Below are 15,666 nucleotides of genomic sequence, written 5' to 3'. Positions count from 1 at the left end.
CGTACACTGCTGTGAAGAGATAGTCTTTGTTTCATAAGCAAGACCGCTAAACAACAAATGTTGTGTCCTGTGAGTGTATCGAGACAGTAGAACGAAAATTACTTTTAGCTTTTGTAGTTAAAAAAACAAAACACAAACGAATTCTTCCGTGCGTCCCTGACGCCGAGCAGACGCCCAGAAACACGACTTCCGGCCGGAGGGGGGAACATTTTTTACCTCCTTCTACAAAGTTCCGTTTCGAGCATTTTCTACGTTCGGAGAATAAACGCGGGAGCACCGCCAGAGGTTTCTAGAAGCAGCAGCGTGCCGTGCGGCGGAGCGGACATCCACCGGCAGACTGACAGCGAGACCTCCTGTTCTAGGCTGTACTCAGCAGTCGTAAATATTCTCTCTCTGTTCACAAATGGCCAAGTGGGGAGAAGGGGACCCTCGCTGGATCGTGGAGGAGAGAGCCGACGCGACGAATGTCAACAATTGGCACTGGTGAGCCCCCATGAAAGGGGCAATGATAGCCCGCTAGCTTCATGCCGATGCTAAAGCTAACATGAGGTCGTTATATTTTGTATCAAGTCGCTATTCTGTCACGTTGTTGTGGACAGGGGCGATGATAAAACCCCCGTATTGACAAAGGGAAATGTGAGTTATCGGTCAACGTGTTCCTGACATCGTTCGGGTTAGCGTCACATGTAGCAACCGAGCGGTTACCAAGGCTAACGCTGTGCGTCTGCTGCCATACAGCCAGGTGGATCTCCCGCAGCTCTGCTTACCTCCAGTAGATCACTTCCTCACCCTGGTGATCACCTGGATCTCATCTGTTAGCCAAATCCTTCCAACATATTTATGTCTATTCAAAAACCCGCATGGTTGTTTTTCACTTGAAGATTTGGTTCAGGAGAAATTACGTTTATTTATTTATTTATTTTGCTTTTACAAATGGAACGATCGATTGGGATCTGCTTTGTAAGTGGTCCATGAGTAGGAGTGTTAGCACGTTTCATGTAAAACAAGCTGATCCGGGATAGAAAAAAAAAAAAAGAGAGACTTAAAATAACGTTTAAGTTCGTGTTGTCAGAACATTTTTGTCATGTGGGGCAAAATAATCAAGTCAAAAGTCTTTAAAGGCCAACAGAAAATATGATTAGATCACAACAGATGGAGAGATTTTATTTCAATGAAGTAGTTGGATTGTCGGTCAGAAAGGGATGCGTAAATCACCGTAGATCCATGACAGGGTTTGCACGATTGTCTTATTAACAGAAAGTTATCCAGCATACCGATTAGTTTAGGATAGAAAAAAATGTGTTTCATCCTAATGCAAAAAAAAAGAATAAGATTTATATATTTTTTTAAATCATCAAATGAGTGTATTCTCAGCAATAAGAACACGATTTCCATCACACCAATTAAGGCATTATTAGCCAAGTTTGATCAATTAAAAGAAGATTTTGCTGCACCAAAGTCTACTTTTTGCGTAATCTTATTTACTCTAAGATCAAAGGGAATAAAGAAGTGTGGCATTAAAAGCCGAATACTGTACTTAATCTTTCCCCGTTGTAGGAGGATTTTAATTAGCTGTTAATAATTGTGCCCTTTTTAAAAATAAAAAGACTCTATCCACATCAACAAACCTGTGCTGGTGCATCATTGTTGAATTGGAGTCAGGGCGCTGTGAATGGCCCCCGGGCCGCATTTTGGACAGCCCTGGTTTAAATGATAGCAGGATACAATACGGAGTAATTTTTGGTTCTGTGATCGTGATCCAAATCACAAAAAAACGACCTCAGATATTGTCATAAAAAGTTCCACTAATGCTGTATGATCTGCCTTTTAACGGTTAAATGAATATCTGACAGGTAAACGTCCCTTTCATTGCTGTAGAGGAGGATGGTAGTTTTTAGCATCAGAAACAGTAGCTGGTCAATCTGCTGACGTGCGGTTGTTTGGGCGGGCAGAAAGGATGCGAAGAGCGGGGGGGAATGGACTCTGCTTTGAATGCCGTCTCATCGTGGTCGTCTCTTCTGACGTTTTTCAGGACCGAGAGGGATGCAACCAACTGGTCTTCGGATAAGCTGAAGTCTCTGTTGCTGGGGCTGAGCGTGGAGGACGGAGAGGGACGGTGTGAAGTGACCGAGGTCAGCAAGTTGGAAGGAGAGGCCTCCATTAACAACCGCAAAGGGAAACTTATTTTCTTCTACGAGTGGAACCTAAAAGCAACCTGGACTGGTGAGTGGAAAGCAAGGTTTGAGCTCGTTTTGTTCTAGCTGCGCCTTTCCTTTCCCATTCTGTCAAAAATAATACAAATGAGAGATAAACATGAATGATAACCTGACTCTTTTTTTTCCCCCCCTAAGTATTTTGAGTCATCTTTAGGAATGAAAATGGCTTATTTATATATACACTTATTTTTTTCCTAAGTACCTTTTTACACACACCCAGCCTACCATATGGCTCTGGTCCTGCTCATTTCCCTTTAGTGCTGGAGCTGCTTGCCGTACCCATGGTCGGGTACATTATGAACTTCCAAGTTTCGCCTCTTCTTTTCCCCAGAACTCTGTTTATAAATGAACATTTTAGAAAATCCAGTGTTGCTTTTTTTTTAATTGATTCAGAATCCATGTCTGCATCTTTGATGCAATGAAATGAAGATTGTATCTTCCACCCCAAGTGGCTACTAGTTTTGAAATGTTCTGATTTGATGTGGGACAAAATGAAAGTTGTTCTTGGCTTCTTAGCCTGGTCTTAATGCACGCTCTTGTCTCCTCCCTCTCTCATTCAGCTCTTTTTCTACACTCTCCATCCTCCGTTAAATGGGAGTTTAACTTTAGCCTTAAGGTTTTAAACACCGACCCCCTCGGGGTGCTCCGCTACTTCAGCCTCATTTGACATGTGCCACCTTAAAAAAAATACTATTGACCCCAGGTGAATTAATAAAAATCATGCGGTCTGGACTACATGATTTGTAGTGCTTTGACTATATGGTCAAAACCTATATCACAATATATTTCTTAATTTCAGTCGATACAATATAATTACGTTATTGATTATAAAGAAAATAAAAGCCTCAGAAAGACTGCCAGAAAGCTCACCACAGATGCCTGTACAAACTTAGGACAATTATTTTTTCCATGTTTATGCCACAGAATGACTCTAATATAACATTTTCGAAATATTTGCTTTAAAAAAAATAACATGAAACCCATGTCAGTCAGTCACAAATGCTGCAATCATAACTGTAATATAAATTGAAATGTCGTATCACCTTTATGAGAGAGAGAGAATTATTGTTCACCCCTAATCTAAAGTATATTTTTGTTTATCACAGAAACTGCTGCTGATTTTATTTTGAAGAACAATATTGTATTAACAATAATGGCTGCATTTAAGGCATAATGTAGCCAGGGATGCATGATGTCCTCTTTAGTGGAAGGAAGATGCATTACAGTTAACGTTGGCACAGTTCAGACCTGCGACTGTGTCCAGGACAGGCAAAATGTTTGCTAGGGTAGATGATCCTATTTCTGCTGGCCAATAGGGGGCAGTGTTTGGAGCGACACTGTAGAGCAGAGTGGTCCAAAGTGCGGCCCATGGGATTCCTTGTGTGTGGCCCCAGACCACAACTCCAGAACGGCAGATTTGGCCCTCCTGCAAATCGACTGTGGTCCGTGTGGCTAAAGCCCGATGAAGCGGCCTTATGTGCAACTCTAGCTACCCACTGTGGGACCACTAGGGGAGCTTTAGTCCTACCTGCAGAAAGCTTATGGAAATGTGCTTTGTGTTTTTAAACAGGCGAGTCAAAAACTGGAGTAAAATACAAAGGTTCAATCGAAGTTCCAAACCTGTCTGACGAGAACGACATGGAGGATCTTGACGTAAGTTCTGCCTACACACGTGTGCTTTAATGGTCCCGACCGTGCGGCTCACCCGCGTCCTCTCATCCGTTCCTTCAGATTTCCATCGCGTTGAACAAGGACGAGCCCGACACGCCCCTGGTCAACCTGATGAAGACTAAAGGAGCCGAGAAAGTCCGCGAGGCCCTGGGGAGCTACGTCGGCTTTTTGAAAACAGGTTCGTAACGATCAGGGAAAACGTGTGACCTCGCTAACGCCATTCCCAGCGCGTCTAATTTAGAACTATAAATGGATAAACGGATAAAAGTTTTGACAGTGAAGCATCTCTACTAACTTGTTGGACAGTTAAGGCTTCTTTTGAAGTCCTGATCCTCTCTATCCGGTGGCGCTGTCCTATAAGTTCTTTGTTCGGAGGAGGATGGCCATCTTATGAGTCCATTGTTTTCAAAATTGCAGAATTCACACAAGGCATGATCCTGCCTACCGCTAACGGCGTAGCCAAGCCTCAGTCAGCCTCTCAGTCCAAAGCCAAGCTGGATAAAACTCAGGTTTGTGTTAAAGAGATGAGCCTATTTGGATAAAAGCCGGTGCTTGTGGGAAATGATACAAAGATGTACTGATTAGAACTGTTCTTTTTTTACCTGCTGATGGAGCAGGTTTCCTCAGGAAGCAGCACAGTCGCTCCTGTCAACACGGGCGTAAAGATCCCCACCTGCAAGTTCACCATCAAAGACACGTTTCTGACCTCACCGGCCGAGCTCTACAGAGTCTTCCTCAGCCAGGAGGTGAGCCCGTCGCGCCGCTGCAGCGTGTTCAGCGTTATCCGGCAGGTCTGAGTGTCGGGCCGTCATGTCTCTGTTTGGCTGTGTTTTGGGCTCGCAGATGGTTCAGGCGTTCACACGCAGCCCTGCCACGGTGGACGGAGAGAGGGGGGGCAAGTTTCGCCTGCTAGAAGGAAACGTCTTTGGAGAATTCACGGAGCTGGTGAGGGGGACGTTTCTATAAAATATGAACTATATGCTGAAAACGTGAATGAAAACTCTTAGATTTGGTATATTGTTGCATCATATATGTTAAATGGATGAATGCTAACAATGAAATGCTCTTGCCACCAGGTACCCGATGAAAAAATAGTTATGAAGTGGAGGTTTAACAACTGGCCCTGTGGTACGTATTTCCTTAGCTTAGGGCATGCTCTTTGAGCTGTTGCACATTATAATCAAGACTTGAATGTATTTTATTGGGATTGTTTGTGAGAAATCAACATTAAGCAGGAATATGTTTACCTGACTCCGCCAGATAGATTTGCTCCGCATATCCATCTGGAAACCTTCCGTTGAAGTAATTTTGGGAAGGGGCGAAAATACTGGTTAGCTGATTGGCCTATGTTGGTGATAGACGGGCCAAATAAACCAATCAGATTCGTCGTCGCTCTGTTACGAGCGACGACGAAAACACAACCACAAGCCAAGCTACTCTTGCTGCTGCAAGTAAAGGCTCGTTAGCTCAGCAAAGAAATACTCTGTAATTCCGATAAAACTTGCTCGATAGCCACGCTAACGCTAGTTTCATCGGCTGAAGCCGCCATGTTCTTTAGACTGAACTGTCGCACTTCCCGTTGCGTCACACCTCAACCCGCCTCAAAGCCAACGCTGATTGGACGTTCGTTTGGTGAACGGCTCCAAATTTTCTTTAACGGAGAGTAGCCAGACTGATCTGCAAGTGAAACCTTGAAAGCTCGCGAGATCAGGATGGTCTCACGAGGCTAGGAATATGTTTTGTACAAATAAAAATCTTAAAGCTCCCCTGAGTCAGTGCTCTGTAAAAACCCACTCCTTTGCACAATAGCTCAAGCTCAGAGTTAAAGGGGAGCATCAGTGAACATCAATTTCCAAGGCTTGCCTCAGATTCTCAATTGGCTTAAGGTCTGAACTTTGACTAGGCCAATCTTCCACATCAGCGTGCTTTGATCCAAACCAGGGGTTTTCAACCCTGGTCCTCTGGACCCAGAGTCCTGCTTCATTTAGGTGTTTCCCTGGTCTTAATATCGCCGGCTCTGGTTGCTCAGAAACAGAGACGCCGGTATCTGCAGGGTTTTTTTTGTTGTAAAGGGTGTGCTGCTGTATGACCCTAACCCTTCAATTAGTGGTGTAACCGAGCTTTCTGGGTTCCTTACCGGCACCGCATGTGGTGGAAGGAGACTGGACTCGGAGCTGGGCTTTTGGGTCACTGCGTGGCTCAGTGTGACAGCTTACCGCCTAATCTATGGCAATCCCCGAGGGACATTTAACCAGCATGTCTAGAATAAGAAAATATGGTTCTACACAGCAAGGATGAAACCAGTTTTTATTTATGCTTTGAAATTCCAAAATGGTGCACATTAATAAAACATGGAACCTCCAGAAGGCTTCCAGCAGAGTTGCCAGGTCCGCCTATTATCAGCGATTTTGGATTTGTTCGTTTATACTGTACAAGGTAGAGCTGGTTGCTTGTTGTCTCGTAAGAACTGGCAACACTGACTTTTTTTTTTTTTCGTTCTAAAATGCAGCGGTCTGGGCTCAGACTGATAGAATATTCTTCTAAAACGCTTTGTTAGTCTGTCACATGAGAAAATGTAGGAAAAGCAAAGAGGATGAACCCCACTGGGCTTAGTCAGTTATGAGTTAAACTGTTTAAGTGATTTTATTAGAATAAAAAGTAAGAAAATGTCTCTGTCCTGTTTCATGACACTTTAGGGGACATATCAGTGGGAACATTAAAGTTTCAGGTCTTTCTAGCGCAGACTAATTTCTAGGAAGCTTCAGACGTGGTTGAAAAACTGACCATCTCTCTGTACCACAGAACATTACGCAACCATCACCCTGATGTTCTTGGACCGGAGCAGCGAGACCGAGCTGAAGGTGGAGTGTAGAGGCGTCCCCAACAGTGAAGAGGAGCAGACGAAAGGCGGCTGGAAGAGATACTACTTTGAAGCAATTAAACAGACTTTTGGTTATGGAGCGCGACTTTTCTGAAGACGCTGTACTGTAATAACTTCTTTTTTTTTATGTTTTGTTTTTTGTTTGTTTGTTTTTTTGCCCCTCTGGCGCAGAAGAGTTTTCCACGAGTTAAAACAGACGACTCTGTCACTGTATGTGTACATGTGTAATTTCTGGAACCATCTAATTCTTGAATTTTCTCCGTCAGTGTTTGGCTCGGTGCTTTAAAAGAGCAGAATTGGACTGTGCCTTTTGGGACAGGATCACAACCTACTGAACCACTGAGAATTGGCATCGATTTCTTTTACAAAGAAGCCAGAACTACTTGAAAACTATTCATTTTGTACTCATGTTAGTCATTTTGAGCCGCTGTAGTAAAGATGATTTTAAACTAAGATGCATGTCTGATTTAAAGATGTTAAGGGGGATGGATTTGGATCTGAGCTCAAAAGTATTACGGCCCCATCCGGCAAAATTATTTCCCTCTCCGTTAAGGACCAGCGACAGTGCGACATGAAGCTGGAACATTAAAGCAAATGTTTGTCAGTGTCAGTTTTTTTTTTTTTTTTAAGTGCTTGTAGGAACTGCAGATGTTTTGCTATATATATATATATATATATATATATATATATATATATATATATATATATATATATATATATATATATATATATATATATATATATATAGCTTCAAAATGTAAATATGCAGTAAAATACTCTAAGAACAGAAATTCTCTATTTATTCTTCACTTCAACCCAAAACCATGTTTAAAGAACTGGTTTCTTGGAATAAACAAATTGCTGTAAGCTCTCGCTTTAGTTTTATTTACCTTGTTTTTGCATTGATTGATTTGCACATCACTTTGTTTAGAAAATATTAATTTACAAGCGCTTTAAAAAAAAAATAGAAACCACAAAGGTTGCCATCACATACCGTAAGCACTCAGTTGGTCTTAAGGATCGCTGCATGTTGCATAATCAGCATTTAAATAATTAAAGGTGCCAAAAGAAAAGAAAAATCAAGCTTTTTTTTTAGCTTGGGATAAACTACAGGGGTTAAAGAAAATATTTCACATCAGTATCAAATCTGAAGATTATGATCTTAAATAAAGAAAATCCGCTATCAACAGAAAAGTATTTGTATTTACTTCCATTGCAAACTTTCATAAACAATTCAAAACCCTTTGAGTCGGCTACGACTCCCCCTGTAGCGACAAGCCCGTCCTCCAGGGACAATCTGCTCCTAACCAAAGCTTTGCGTGTCAGCATGGATTGAACCTGCTGACTAGCGCTTGTTTCTGGGTTATCTCCAGAAACCATCAGGTTGGTGTGAGCTAGTAGTGTCCCGGTGGTGAGCGGTGTGTTGTCTGCCCATCAGAGAAGCAGCAACGCCGAAAGACGCGTCAACAGAAGTGATGTGCTGCTGGAAGGCCAGGTTATAAGCAGATGTAGAGCTCTGACTCCTGAAGGAAAAAAAAAAAGAGGGGAAGTGATTACTAATCCTCACAGATTAATCAGCAATCCTCACTGTTAACCCCCCACCCTTGCAGTTCCCCAGCATAACTACAGAGGGTGCATCTATCCTCAGATTTTATGAATTTAGAGTGCCAGTAAGGTTACATGGGCAGGAATATCATTTATTTTAGCCTTTTAATGATTCATTCAAGTCAGTCTTTTTTTTTTTTTTTAGGGGTGCATTCTTTCTCGTCAAGTTTTAAGACGCTAATTTTGTCTAATCCACACAGACTGCAGGGACAGCTTCTATTCTTTGTAGCCGTAATCAAGTCGCTGGAATACTTCTGGTTGGAAATTTGCCCACTCCTATTAGAAACGGCAAAGTTTATTTCAATAGTTCTTTTTGTTTTTTTGCTGGCAAGGACACACCTTTTTTTTTTCTTTTTTAAACAGTCTATAAATATTGAATGAGATTGAGTCAAGCACTTTGGGTAGGCCCCTCAGGATGCCTGAGATCCTGGTCCTTTTATAGGTATAAAAACTTTTTATACCTTTCTCTATGAAACGATGTCTACATCTAGACTGGGAGAGTCCTGGCCAATAGACAGGCCCCTGCTAGAAACTCAGCACCTGCCTAGCTGGAGTTTGTAGCGCCCCACATGGACACGCCCTGCTGGAAAACAGTCATTTAAATGTGTTCTTCTATTTCTGATGAGAGGACGGGTCAAAGATCCAGACAGAACTCGCCCAGAAGCTCGTTGATGTCGGCAAAAGAGTTTGTGATACAACTTGCCATGTCCAAATAGCAATCTGAGCCTGTATGTATAATTTAGACCTTGTGTGGAATAGAGGAAACCCACAATGAGTTTAAAGTTGTAGCCCTAACTTTGAAATTCATCATTCCACAGACCTAACCCTACCCTAAGACCTGTTCAAATGGATCATTAAAAGCCTAAATTAATACAGCAATCAGGCTCTAGATGTGTGCATCTCAGCTTTTTACGAGTGCTGTACGCCTCCCAAGCGTGCTGGTTGGTTCTGAGAGGTTCGTGTTCTCAGTAACGAGATACGTACACTTGAGCTGGAGTCACTTTCAAGTGGGAGGAGGCTCCTTTGGGGCACGGTCTTTCCTGCTCCAGATGGTTTTGGAACAGAAATGTTGTTCTTTTTGGTCCTTGAAAGACAAGAAACAAACTGTATGATGTTAAAGTTTATGGTAAAACAGAAACTGGTTGCTTTGTTTAAGGGTGTATATTAACCACACACAAAAAAAAAACATGGATTCAAAACTGAAAAGAAAAAACCATGGTGACGTTTACAGACGTCCTTAAGTCTGGAGACAGTAACATGTGGTCACCTGTGTGCTACGGGTTTGAATGTATAAAAATATGGGTTAATGCTTGTATTGCTAGTTGCAGCTAGCCTGGTCACAGCTGTGCATTCTATCTGCACCCAAGAAACGGAAAATTCCCAGCTTCAAGTCGAGGAAAACCCAACCAACAGCTTCTGAAGTTGCAATACTTACTTAGGAAGTCGGAGGTTTCTCGTCAACCATAATATAGAAAATGTAACAAGATAGCCACGTGTATAAATATCAACAAAGTTCCCATAACAGGGTTTTTTTTGCACTCATTTTGCATCTCATAAAATCAGTCTGACACGCCGTATTGCATGACATCTATATTTTTTTTAACACCCTACTGTAGTGTTTCCAAAGAATACAGAGAAATCCAATGCATTTATTGCTAGTCAGCCTGGCCACTGAGCACAACAGTGAGAGAACCACTCCGCTTGGTAAAATCTCCCTGACAGATCCAAGCTCCAACTTCCAAGGCAAACAGAAATCCAACGGGCTTTTAGCTTTGCATGTGGAACGCTGCTAAACTGGGTTGGACATGGTTCTGAAATCTAAGTTACAACTTCTAAGGTAAATGGGCTTTACAAGCTTAACACCAATAGAGACAGAGGTTCTCTAAGGTTCCTCGTTGTGCAGTGTGTTAATATAATCTGTTGTCATTCTTTAGCACAGTCGGTATTTGCGAACTGACTAAAATCAACTATTTAAGCATATATCAACTGAGATCCAGCAAACCAGCTTGCGTACATGGACCTCCCAACGGCATCCAAAACGAAGGGCTAGCTAGGAAATTAGAACTGCATCAGCTGACATACCTGTACATGGGCCACACACTCATGCCTTTGTTGTCCATCTGGGTTGCTGTAGATGTGGCGGCTTCTGCCAGGTCTTTGAGAAAATGAAAGAGTTTCTCTGACTCTATGCACTGCTTCCTAAAGTTAAAAGAAAACAAACTTAAAGCCTTTTTTTTTTTGTATTGCCCCACCTTTTGCCAATTGTACTCCCAAATTCAGATTCAAGCCGAAAAATCCCCCCAAACTCTTAAACGGGCCGTGTTTCACAGTCCTCTAAAGGCTGCAGTTGTTCCTTTTCACTGTCCGCCTTTTCCTACCATCTTTTTTTTCCTTCCACTCAACTTTCTATCAGTATGTTCAGAAACAGCACTCTGCAAACAGTCATCTTCTTTAGTGATAGTCTTTTGTGGCTTGACCTCCTTTTGGGGGTGTCAATGACCGCCTGCTGTCAAGTGAACAGTTTCCCCCCCATGACTGTGAAGGACATAACATGGCCAAAAAAAATCTTTCTGTATTCAAAATCCTTTTTATTTTAATTGTCTGTAATAATTCTAATTGTCTGACAGACTAAATTTGGAGTGTTCACGTGCTCTAAGTAAAATGAATAGAAATAAGCTCTTGGCATACATTTGTGAATTGAATTACTGGAATAAATTACCTTTTCAACAATATTCAAATTTATTGATGCGTGTATGTTTGTGCATAGTATCACACCTATACATACAAAGATCCAGCAATACATATATAATTCACTGCTTCTGATAACTATTCACATTACTTGATTGTGCGTCCTCATAAAGAAAGCAAGAAAGTGAATTTGTTAGTGCTCCACGCTGCAGATTTAAGCTAAACATAGATACGCGGAGCGGAACAACAGAGATACTTACATGTGAGCCACAGACACGACGTTGCTGAACTTTGCCTGAGTTATCGAACAGGTTTTGGTGAGCAAAGACTTGAGGAAGATCTCCAAGGCCCGAGCTGTTCGTTGCCAGCTTAGGAATTCACAGCTCTTAAGATGTCTGAGAAGTTAGTCGTTCGATTGAGCACAGGCAATTTACAATTAAATCTAGCACCGCTAAATTTGAACCATTATGCAAAACCACAAAACAAAGAAAAACCTGCTCTTAAACCAATGACAAACCAGAGTATAGCATTCAGTGAAAGGAGATAGTGAAAGTTACGATAGGTTTCTTGTCCTGGACAGATCTTACTGGAAATGGGACCTAGGAACCTGAACGTTGTTTAGCTCTAGTAAGAAGGTGGCCAGTGTCCTGAGAGTTATAGTAGCCCAAGCATGTGGAGGTATAGATGTGGATCCCCCTTCTCAAAGAGTGGCTGTTATACATTTCCCCTTTAGACAGCCGCCTCAGAGGATAGTTGCAGGTTTTAGCAACAGAACTAGTTAAAATAAATAAATAAAACCATGATTTCTGGCTGTTGGATGCCAAAAAAGACTCAAGAGGGTTAACGTCATTGGAGACCGCGCCGTATAGGGGGGAAAAGTTAGGACAATTCCAAGGGCCCCAGCTGAAAATGTATATGTATACTATATATATATGAGCTTTGGGATGATTTTTTTTTTTTTTTTAGTCACGCGGCCCAGAACTCTTGCCAGCACCGCTGTTAGAGATGGTTGACTGTGGACCTCAAACTCCATCCGTGACTATTAATCCCTCTTTGTTCTGTAGATACTGAACCAAAACAGAACTCAGTGGTGGTCTTGACAAACACATCTGTAATTCACCCCCAACAAACAGAGAGAGATATTTTATTTTCCAATTACAGATCATCGGCCACAGCGGTCTGGGGGACAAAAGTGGAGCCCTGAGGTACTCCACAATCAAGAGGTGCGCTGATGAAGAACACCGGGCTGAATGAGTATTTGACAAATAGGAACCGTTACATTACAGTTACCGCACATATTACTCCACCCAATAAACGAATGTTATCCTCCGCTGTAGACCTGGGTCAGTTGGTGATATTAAGGCATACTAAAGTTTAAAAAAAATGTTATGGCTTCAAAATAAATCTGTGACACTGTTCAGACAGTTTAGGGTCCTTTGAATAGAATGCCACAGAAAGTAACGGACTGACTGTGGTTTCTCTGGCTGGATGGAGCAGAGAGCAATGTAGCAACATGTCTCCCCCATCTGTTGCCATGCAAAATCTGGCTAGCAAAAAGAGGATGAGACATTTAATTTACTTAAAATAATATTTTACAAACAAAACTATATACATTCAGCAGGACAGTTAGGGAGGGAGAAGACCTACTACTATATATTGTCCCCGTTAACAAATATACACCATACAACAATAAAATAACAGTAGGGGGAAAAAAAGTATAGATATCTACTCCAGGAGTGCCCCACAGTAAAAAGCTGCTCATTTACTTTGGTTTTGGGTTAAAAGCGTCACAAGAGGTACATGAATTGAGCTGGTCAGCTGGCATTAGTAACACCTGTGATCAACGAGCAACTTCTGACAGATTCTGAAGCATTTCAGTTAATTTAGCAAAGGATTTAACCTTAGTGTTTATTTTAACCTTGAAGTCCTGTTTGATGCTGCTGTGGAAGGAGAGACCGAAGCAAGCGCTGATGACTACGGGATGGAGCATATATTTTATATATGAATGTGCAATGTGAGCTACGTTTTAGGAAAATGTATTTTATAAATAAAGGCCTGACTGGGGACTGGGGTTGCAAATTAGCCTATAGGCTAGAAACCTTTCATGCAACACATCTACACATTTTGTTATGGCTCTGCCTATTACAATTATGAATGTAATAATGTGCGCTGCATTGTCCCTGACAAATAAACTAATAAAAAAAATTAAAAAAAAACATCATGGACCAGTCTGTGTAATTTTTTTACAGCTCTTCAGTGGTCAAAATGACCACTGAAGAGCTTTCACGCCGAAATACGGCCATTCCGGTTGCCCGATTTTCTGGAAATCCATCAAGTCTTCTCACATGCATATTAAACACTGTCCTGGAGTCTTACATAATATGTGGGAATGAAGAATATATGACAATAACTAAAAAAATAAAATAAAAAATGAATGTAGTCAAAAGAAGTCTGATCAATAGCTTTAAGCCTTATGTGAGATTTGGATGTGGAAGTATTTTTAGGGTAGATTTAACCTTAAATACATAGACCTATAATAGAAGAAAATATGTAAAAGAATGGACATGAATTGTTGCGCCTTTCGGAGAAAGAATATAGTATCTAAAGTTAGTGTGGCTGATTTTACAAATAGTTTGGCCAGTAATTTTTATCCACATTTTATCACCAATCAGTTCAATGTCCTATGTTGGATCAGTATTTTTTTTTTTTTTTATTGTGGCTTGTTCCCATTAAATTGATTATTCGTATTTTATGGGAAGTAAATATAGTTTCAAGCACCTAATGGTGTTTAAGACAGGTCCAGCAGCTTTGTGCATTTGGACTACAACTCCCAGCGCTTAGAGGGGATGCGCAGTTGAAGGACGCCTGGAAGACGAGTAGAACTGACAACTCGGGCAGATCTTTTATTTCGTGTTTGTTTATTGCTGCTATAACGTAAAGGATACAGATGATCACGGGAACCGCCATCGCTATCCTCCCAACCTCTGTGTCCTTCTGCATGATTTTTTTGATGCGACCCTATAAACAGTAACAAAGATTTAACAACCGCTCTTCATATACAACGTGAATTCATCCCAGTTCTGTTAAAACTACACCCTTTCGTGGTGATACAGTTAAAGTGAAGGCGAAGTTACGTAACGCCCATTGCAATCGCTTTACTGATTAAAACTAAACGTTATCCCTGAGAGCGTTTTATATTGGATTGCGTGCGTCTAAAATACACAGTCGTTAACCATTGATGATAAAATAAAGAGTGGATGAAATTGTTGAAACAATTACTGACTGTAAAATCTAAATCTACTGTTCACTGGGGACAATTTATTGTACTATCACAGTGCGGTTTTACCCGCTACCCCGATTTCCGACAGTCCTTAAATGCAGCCTGGGCTCCTTGCCCCATGCTGCGAGAGCTAGCTGTTAGCTCGTTTTGTTTGACTCTAAACAGCTCCCATTTAACACGCCCAGAGTTGTACTCACAGGAGGGAACCGTACGCTGTATTTTTTCTTCTGTCCGGGCATTGTCGTCGCTTAAACCCTCGCTGTCTGATCACATTTTTCATGTTTTTACCGCGAAGCGCTGCTGCATCCATTTGTTTACTACTAGGCAGAAAGCTGATGAGGAAAAAAAAAAAAAAAAGTGATGTCAACATTTGACCCCCAGGAAACACCATGGCAACACCGTGACATCTCTCCTGTCATCATGAAAACACGAGTTTTGAATAGATTATTATTATTATTGCATAAAGTAAATAACATGTTTTGATTACTCGTTAAAGTTTTAAAGTCAAAAAAGTATTTCGTGGTAAATTATTTAAAATACAAAAAAAGAAGAAGTTGGAAGTTTTATTATTGACAGAGACACAAATAGTGTGTATTTTCTTTGAGCTATCGCAGTAAGCTTGCCATATCAGCCATAAGATTGCTGAACTCAAATGAACCCCCAGCAACCCCTCCCACATGATTCTTCACCACACAATGATTACTGGTTTAGCCCAGGGGTTTAACATCTGAGCAGAGCTGAGACAAAAAAAAAAGCAGTTTTCAAATGATAAGTTCATTATTAAAGAGGAAAAGAAGTTTAAATCAACCTGGCACCATGTGAAAAAGTAGTCACCCCAGCTTCAAAGGACGTTTATAAGAGGTACTACGAACAAAACAACAGCTTTCCTGGCCGTCGCCATTTTGGAATCCTAACCTTTCTGTTTTTTTTTTGTTTTTTTTATTTTGGGATCCCGACTTCTCTGACTGTATTAACAGGAACGTTTTTTTCTGGGGTTTACCCCATTCCCTGCTCCTATTTTAGATTTCCGAGGCAAATGGAATGCAACAAGAGACTGGGTGGAATGGCGTCCATGGAAGAGTTCAAAGGTCAAGATCACTGCCAACCAAAAAGTACACAAAGCCCCAGCTCACATTTACCGAAAAACATAATGAAAAAAAAAATAATATTATGTGGGCTGACGAGACAAAGGTGGATCTTTTTGAAAGGCCCATTTCATGTGATGTACAACTAATACGTTTCAGAAAAAGAGCTCCATACCTACAAACACAGTGGTGGTAGTGTAGTAGTCTGGAGCTGCTTTGCTGCTTCAGGACCAGGATAAG

General features: G+C 41.3%; 2 protein-coding genes across 3 annotated transcripts; one reads left to right on the top strand and one right to left on the bottom strand.

The window, feature by feature from the left end:
• Positions 1-219: 219 nt before the first annotated feature.
• On the top strand, positions 220-7,221 carry ahsa1b (AHA1, activator of heat shock protein ATPase homolog 1b). Its single transcript, XM_012875970.3, has 9 exons — positions 220-483; positions 2,033-2,223; positions 3,787-3,869; positions 3,948-4,065; positions 4,305-4,396; positions 4,505-4,633; positions 4,731-4,832; positions 4,964-5,015; positions 6,690-7,221. Exons 1-9 carry the CDS (start codon positions 404-406, stop codon positions 6,860-6,862), a joined length of 1,020 nt encoding a protein of 339 aa, XP_012731424.2. The 5' UTR covers positions 220-403; the 3' UTR covers positions 6,863-7,221.
• A 258-nt stretch (positions 7,222-7,479) lies between these two features.
• Positions 7,480-14,690, bottom strand: LOC105935521 (dr1-associated corepressor). Of its 2 annotated transcripts, none has more exons than XM_012875971.3 (6): positions 14,539-14,690; positions 14,007-14,079; positions 11,322-11,415; positions 10,456-10,572; positions 9,358-9,457; positions 7,480-8,291 (listed from the first exon to the last, which is right to left on the bottom strand). In XM_012875971.3, exons 1-6 carry the CDS (start codon positions 14,578-14,580, stop codon positions 8,265-8,267), a joined length of 453 nt encoding a protein of 150 aa, XP_012731425.2. In that variant the 5' UTR covers positions 14,581-14,690; the 3' UTR covers positions 7,480-8,264. The 2 variants fall into 2 exon arrangements, with proteins under 2 accessions (XP_012731425.2, XP_021178963.2); XM_021323288.2 differs by lacking the exon at positions 14,539-14,690 and adding an exon at positions 14,408-14,510.
• Between the last annotated feature and the right edge of the window lie 976 nt (positions 14,691-15,666).

The sequence above is a fragment of the Fundulus heteroclitus genome, chromosome 19, assembly GCF_011125445.2.
Source record: "Fundulus heteroclitus isolate FHET01 chromosome 19, MU-UCD_Fhet_4.1, whole genome shotgun sequence".
Taxonomy (NCBI): Eukaryota; Metazoa; Chordata; class Actinopteri; order Cyprinodontiformes; family Fundulidae; genus Fundulus; species Fundulus heteroclitus.
The sequence above is the reverse complement of the archived record's forward strand: the minus strand, read 5'-3'. Positions and strand labels throughout refer to the sequence as shown.